The sequence below is a fragment of the Melanostigma gelatinosum genome (assembly GCF_949748355.1).
Source record: "Melanostigma gelatinosum genome assembly, chromosome: 10".
Classification (NCBI taxonomy): Eukaryota; Metazoa; Chordata; class Actinopteri; order Perciformes; family Zoarcidae; genus Melanostigma; species Melanostigma gelatinosum.
In genome coordinates this window covers 22,184,090-22,191,887 of record NC_136643.1, presented here as the reverse complement: position 1 = coordinate 22,191,887, position 7,798 = coordinate 22,184,090, and the positions used below count along the sequence as shown (strand labels likewise).

The 7,798-nt window shown below is 40.5% G+C and overlaps 1 protein-coding gene across 1 annotated transcript in view; it reads right to left on the bottom strand.

The window, feature by feature from the left end:
* Positions 1–878: 878 nt before the first annotated feature.
* The window catches only part of pth2ra (parathyroid hormone 2 receptor a), a gene marked incomplete at both ends in the record, with an annotated part of 29,521 nt that continues 22,601 nt past the window's right edge, over positions 879–7,798 (bottom strand). The window contains 4 exons of the mRNA XM_079276729.1: positions 879–1,247; positions 1,818–1,859; positions 3,109–3,247; positions 6,972–7,066. Coding sequence (XP_079132855.1) covers positions 879–1,247; positions 1,818–1,859; positions 3,109–3,247; positions 6,972–7,066 — 645 coding nt within the window. The remainder of the gene's footprint in view (positions 1,248–1,817; positions 1,860–3,108; positions 3,248–6,971; positions 7,067–7,798) is intronic.

Below are 7,798 nucleotides of genomic sequence, written 5' to 3'. Positions count from 1 at the left end.
GGTCCCAGCAGGAGAAGTGCAGTTTACTGGAAACAGAAATACATTTCCATAAAGTCAGACCATCAAAATTCATGCAACAGCATGTTTTCTTTTATTGACAACAGAGAGCACTAGGCAATGCACTCCCTGAGAGCTTCTAAAGGTGGTGAATGATTGTCAGTTCGACGGGTGGCTGCAGCAACTACCAATACTAGAACATCAATTTAGATGTGTTTTGGTTGTTGAATAAGTTGCATTTCATATTTTGGCACCTCAGAGGGTTATGTTATATTCTTTTTCATAACGGGGTTCAAGACATGTTTTCCATTTTTGTACATCCAGTCCAACATTCGTTTGCCCTCGATACCTGCTTGAAGGAATACTTTGTATCATTTAGGGGGATTAATTGGCAGAAATGGAATATAATATTTATAACTATGTTTTAATCAGTGTACAATGATATGGAACTAAGACTCATCGTGTATCCGTTAGCTTAGGAAAAGGAATTTATATCTACGTGTAAGAGAACGGGTCCTCTTCCACAGAGTCTGCCATGTTGCACCACCATGTTTCTACAGCAGCCCATAACGGACGAACACTAACAAGAGCCATTCTCGATTTGACATTGTCTGAAGGTAGGGATGCGTTTTGAAACCCGGTGACTTTGCTGTTGCTGCAGAGACGATATTTAGATATATTAAAAAAATTAAAATTCTAATCCTGTCCTAAATTTAGTTGCAGATGGGTATTTAGTTGGTTGCAATCTGCAACATCCCACTAGATCTTACACACTGTTACTTTAAGAGTTTCAATGAAGTGGGTTGGACAGGATTGGGAACCTAGAAACCTTTTCATCGGTCTCTACCGCATGTTTTGACATGTTTGACATGTTTTGACAGCTACAGTGTTTCCTCCTCATCCTCAGCTGTTGCACTTGGAACAGGCAGATTTTCCTTCAGCGAGATATCATCCACCCGCTTGGGGCCGCCGTCCTCGGGTTCCTCAGGTATGGATGGGTCAGAGTTACTGACCACGTATCCTGGGAGGGTGCTGATCACGGGAGGACCTATGCTCCGATGAACACGGCTTGAAAGGAGCGTGGTGGAGCGTGCGGAAGGGCCAGCCCCTGCCAGGTGGGACTGGCTGCTGGTGCTGTTGTTGATGCCAACAACGACGGAGCCGTAACGGTAGCGGCCGCAGACCACCGGGCCCTCCCACTCAAAGGCCAGGTTCCAACGTGTCCATGTTTTCTTTATCTCTGTCTGGACCTGTGGGGATGGAAAGAACAAAGGATATGAATATAAAGAAGTATACTGCAAAATGATCTTGATTTGATCCAGGCTAATCTTTTAGTTTTAGGTTTCTACAAACCTTAACACCTGGTTCATTTCTTTTATTTCAGTGAAGACTGTTGATACTTTAGTTTGGACTGTAATTCAGCATATTCAAAGTATAACAACTCCTGCACTATGTCAAACGTTAATACAAGCAAACAATTGTCTGATAGGAAACGCACAGCAACAAAAGCATCCCAAAGGAGTCACGTTTTTGGCCATGTGGCGAATGCAAGTAAAACATTCATTCACCTTTTAGCTCAGGTTTGGTCTCCACCAACTCGTGAGAAACATTATTACGGTTTTTAACTTGCTAAATCTTCAATCTTGCAAATCTCCCCGCTGTGGGACTAATAAAAGATTATCTTATCTTATCCAGCATCTTAACTTCATCTCCCCCACTTCAATTTACTGTAAGGAACTTTTTACTGGTTAAGAAACAGTCTTGCAGTGTTTGTGCTTCTTCTGTGCGATCAGTGGCATTTGGAAAAGCGATCCACTCACCTCTCCGTTGCAGAAGCAATAGATTATGGACACAAAGAAGCCCTGAAAGGAAGAGATTGACATACGAGTTGTGAGCTCAAATCTCTTTGAGCAAGTGAGAAAAAAATATGTCTCGGGAGCAACAATCACAATAATTAAAATGTCTTTCTTTTCTGAGTTCGATACAGACGCAACCTTTTATCAAAAGAAGGATGTTCCAGGTCATCCATCTCTTTGCCTCAAAGAGTGCCTTTCTTATGAAAATTAGAGAGAGAAATATTCTCTCTGGGTTGCTGTTTGATCTGTTCACCTCTTGTCCTTGCTTCTCACAACGATAGGAAGTTACAGGAGAGACACAGTGTCTTTGTGAAAATGGTGGGTCATGGGAAGATGTGAAGGTGTGTGTGTGTGTATGTGTGTTTCTGCACACGTGTGTGTGTGTGAGTATTGCTACATTTCTTTGCTGGTGAGAGGCATCCACACAGTGACTCTCTGAGAGGTATAAATCAACAGCGTATGCTGGTTCATCCCAATAATTGCTATTCAGTACTCATTTAAGACCTGTGGGGGGAAAAACGTATTTGTGTCTTGAAAAATATTTGTGTAAAAATGATATCCATAATTTGAAATGTATTGATGCATCTGGTCAAACAATCTGATTTGTTCTAGAAGGTTTCTAGTACAGTTTGAAATACAGAACCCAATATTCATATTCTACGAGCAAGATAAGAACTGTCTTATCCAACACCAATCGGACATTGCCTCAAAGGAATCACTTCTGTCTTTTCTTTCAAGTCTGAGCATCGGTGTGCACATATGTGAGGGTGACAAGGAAGCAATGAATGTCTCGACTGAGAAGAACAGTGCAACGTATCCTCATACAGCAGTTTGTAGGAGGTTTACGAATGTGTCATGAAAATATTGACACATAGATCGCTCCATAACCACAGACCCTTCCATGTGTTATACATTTACCTCTGTCACTTTGATATCATTTATTTAAACTCGCACTCTTTTAAATACACATAGAAAAAAAGAATGTATGTGGAGGGAGATTGTGGTTGCTGTTGAATGGTGTTACTAAGCTGACTTTGAGGTGTTGGGTTGTTTCCACATTAATGAGTCAGCCACTACAGTAAAGAGACTGAACTGCTCCACCGGATCTGTGAATGTGAGGACCAACCTTGAGTTGGCTCATGCTTGTGGGAGTGCTTGCTGTAAAAGGGCATGGCGGGTTGAGTTTGAGGGCAGATTTTCACAGAATGTATATCAGCTCTCTGCAGTGTGAAAATATCTGAAGAGAACTGCGTACCTGAAAGGAATTGAAGAACAGCTCACAGTACATGCGGACCTCCCAGCTCGATCCTTCAAATGTATGAGGCATCCCAACAAAGATGATGTAGTGGATGCCAAACACCAGCACTAACACAAGGGTGGACTTTGCCAGTTTCCTACGGAGACACAGACACACACAGAACGTAAATATGGAAGCAAAGCAGAGTCCTGAAAATAGGAATATCAGCCGATTCGTTGACATCCTGTGGCAGACTTTATTATTCATTAGATCATCATACGATAGATAGATAGTTACTTTATGTAACAGTACATTTGATATCGCTGGAAAAACTGAATTTTATTCAATATAATTCATGAATGAATTGAAGAACATCTAAGGTCAAATTGAGAGTCAATTTAAAAAGTATCTCTGCAATGTACTGCACTGCACTCTGTCATATCTGCAAATATATACACCAACAACACGAATACTGTCTCCAATGTAGGCTTAATGTGAATGTGGTTGGAAAATGAGCAGTTTGATAAGAGATTGGTCTTAATTTGTTAGAGAAGACATAATTTAGCAAAAGCATTTAACTTGGCCATCTTCATACTGTATGTGTCAACGCATAACAAAAATGTGTGAAAAGCAAATATCCTTCTTTGGAACCAATTTGAGTTTCCCATCAAACAGAATGAAAGAAACCATGTTTTTTTTTGTAATTAAATACATTTGCAGCAAATTAGTTTCATCGTAAACGGGTTAATGGCTTCTAACACGAGACACTGAGATCAGTGATCATTTGTTGTTGCAAAGCTCACATTTGTTCCACAGATTGTTCTTCACGGAATATTCATTTTAAAAGAATTTACTTTCAGGCAGAATCCAGTCAACTAATCACATCTAAATCAAGAAGTGCCAGATGTTTGGATTCGTCCTGCAAAATAACTTTTTTTCCACTTGGCGCTGATTGTATACACATTACAGAAGTCCAGACGGCTCGTTTCTGAAATTGGGATGTGCATTTATTTATCAATGAATTGAGTATTTATATGGCACACTGACCTGCTTTATAATAAAAAAAAGACATGGAAATCTCACTTTCTACAACATGGGACCTTTAACACACACGAGAGGAAATAAAAGGTGTGTTACATGTGCACAGGGATCCTTTCAAGCCATATCTGAAATAGACAAGCATCTGCATACAGTACATCTCTCTCATGTTCAAACCAATGGCAGTGTCTGTGCCACACAGACATGAAATACTGGCAGGTAAAGCTCAGATGTGCCTCCTGAGAAAATAATGCAAGGTTCTTAATTTCTTACTTTTAATTCATGGAGAACATGGAGATTGTATCTAGCAGCAGCCCTGGGCATGCAATCAACCTGACAGAAGCGAAGAGTCCTGATTGGAATTGTCTGCAAACAGAAAATGGAGATATTGTTATGGGAAAATATGTCAGTCTACTGCTTTAGGGTTAAAGAATGTAAGTTTTAGAAGAACAGGCACTAAACCTTGTTTCTTCTAAATGATTCTAGTAAATTTCGGATCCAGGTGTCTTGTTATCTGTTATCTTGTGCATTGTTTCTGTCTTTAAAGACGGAGAAACACACAGAGGCCTTGATTGCGGTATTTCCCTTGATGGGCATCAGTTGAAGGGCATGACCCTCTGCAGGCATATATGATGTGTGATGATTCACAGGCTTATTCCGTCTCTGCAATACTGTGACTTAACTCTTTGACCAGGTCACAGTGACATCAAAGGACGCATCTGGCTGGGTGTATCCATGGTTTATTGTGGGGCAAACTGGTAACAAAGGGATTTGTAAACAGGCCATGAAGTGCCTTCAGGGTATCGTAAAGACAGGACACTGCTTCAAAGGAAAACATCTGCCTTGACTGGTTTCCTTCTTCTGTTTATTCTTGTTTGCGAACCAAGATAACAGCATGCTGGCTGGGAATAAATGTCCATGCATTTGACTGTGTTGTCAGAGCACCTCTTGCAGATGACGGCGATGTGTCTGTGAGACTGTGTTCTCTTTGCTTGCAAGCAAATAAATTGACTATTACAACTTTGATCGTTCATCCAGACTCTGTTTCATTTGACATTGATTTGATAACACTTTGACACTCTTCTCCCGACTATTCATAGAAATATTCCACAACAATATCTACAGTCCCTTAAAGTTCAGGTGAGGACTTCAGCTTCTTCTCTTCACATAATGATCCATCCTGGAACTAAATGAAGTGCTTTGGAGTCTATTGCATCAATTCAAAATCTACTGGAGTCCAAGGAAATGTTCGCAATAACTCCAATAATGCCAAGAGGCTGCCCATCCTCTTTACAGGAGCAATTCTGGCGACCAAATCAAACTGTAAATTACCTGAAAGGAGAGTATGTGCATTCATTCATCATGCTGCTTCCAGTCAGTGAACATAACTGATTGCAGCAATTCCCTGCAGGCTGTTACCTTTGGATGGGACAGGGGACGGATCTGTCTCCTATAGCAGCTCTAAACTGTCACATGCATGTCTATTTTAATTTACTATTAGCATGATGAGTGCTGTCAGTTAATTATAATCAAAACGTGATTTCAGCCAGGCCACAAAGCTAAACATGTAAACATTTAAATAATGCAAAATGAAAACTAATCACAATACTCTCTGGGATACATATTCATGGTCATTTTGACAGTGATCTCCTTCCCTGTCTCCTTCTCCTAGCAATTCTATCCTTACTGCTGAAAATGTGAAAATAAGGAATAAACAAGGTCCGGCCTGTGTAACAGAGGTGTAACGGCATGCAATCCAAAATGCAATTTGCAGTCAGATTCAATACTTTTTAGAAATTGCAGTTTTAAAATTGCGTCCAACGCATCCATGCTAAACCGGCTGCTGATTATTATTCGTCACCCGAACGCATTTGGTTTGGCTTTTTATGAGTGACATATAAAATACTGTTATACATATATTTGTAAATTAAAAATGAAATTGAATATTTATAATACTGTAAAGCATGAAATATAAAGTTGCAATAAAGTGTAGTTTTTGCTTTAATCTCCAGCAAGATACAGCAGCTATCACATTGTCAGTGTTAGTTCAATCAGCATTCCAATTCAGTCTTTGCGACAGCTATTATCCCTCACCTCTGACGTTATATTTGGCTTACATTCATCTTCCAGCGTGGATGCCAATTTGCTGCAACCAATCACTTTCATCTTTTCTGACAGTCTGCTTATCTACCCAAAGCAACCTCGCTTGCAGCGTTCAACACAGCTGTTCTCAGATAATACACTTTCATTATCATGTTTTTATCTGACACATTGATTCCTGCACCTGCGGAATAAAAGTGAGAATTGCAGATATGCGTGTGTGTGTGTGTGTGTGTGTGTGTGTGTGTGTGTGTGTGTGTGTGTGTGTGTGTGTGTGTGTGTGTGTGCAGTAAGCCTGTTTTGTTCACACTACACAACTTGCTTTCTTGCACTTGTGGTCTTGTGGTCTCTTGTGGTTTTGACACTACAAGACTGACCAGCGACATGTGGACAAACACTACAATATCTTTCAGCAGGAGGAATCCCTGATGAGTATGTCTGGTCTCCAAAACACATTTAGTCACAACCCGTTTCCCATCAACCCGTGTCTTGCGCTCTCATTGGCTGCAGCTCCACGACAGACGACCCTTTAGCTCGAACTTTGCATGTGTACTGTATGCTTAAGAGTTGGGCAGCAAAACAAACGTGGTCAGTATGTGCTTATGAAAGTTTTTGGTGTACGCTGAGCAGCTACATCTCTTTCCCCTTCTTTCAGTGGGTGAACACACAAATTTACATCAAATTCCACCCCTGGACACAAAGTGCAGCGCTGGTTTCGTAGATTCGTTCAGTTGAGAACACACCTGTACTGTTTCCTGGTGTCGTATCTCCCTGCGTTTGTCTCTCGAATTTTAGTGGCCAACACTCGTACGATGTTCACAAACAAGATGAAGTTGAGCTGAAACAGAAGAACAGAGACGGAAAAGCTCTTCATTTATGCAGTCCATGTCAGTGTTCTTACTTCCTGTTACTATAATTGATATATCTGTAAAATAAATAATGTTTACTTGTTAATGGCTGATGCATACATGGAATTTGTCTCCGGTTTCCACTCCGCTCTCAATGTACAAACACAAATTTACAATAAACAAGAAAATAGGCAGCAAAAAAAGTAGAACGGATGTAGGTATAGACATTTAGCTATATACAATATAAGTATAAATATATATCCAAGAGAAAAAGTGTATATATATACCGTATATATATATATATATGTAAACATAAACCTATAGACTATGGCATGAATTGTAAGTGGTGGTAATAGTGCAGTGTAACGTATTTATTGTTCATGAGAGTGACGGCCAGTGGAAAGAAGCTGTTCCTGTGTCTGGTGGTCTTGGCGTACAGAGCTCTGTAGCGCCTACCAGAGGGGAGGAGTTGGAACAGCTCATGTCCAGGGTGTGAGGGGTCTGCCGTGATCTTTCCAGCCCGTTTCCTGACTCTGCAGGTGAACAAGTCCACGATGGGACCAATGATCCTCTCTGCAGACCTGACAATCCGTTGCAGTCTGCTATATGCCAACATGTTAAATGGCATTTGGTCATTGGAATAAAATTGTCAGCAGGTGGTGGTGCGATAGGTATAAACACTCGTCTGAAACTGGTTATGAAACAAAAAACAGTGCCGATGT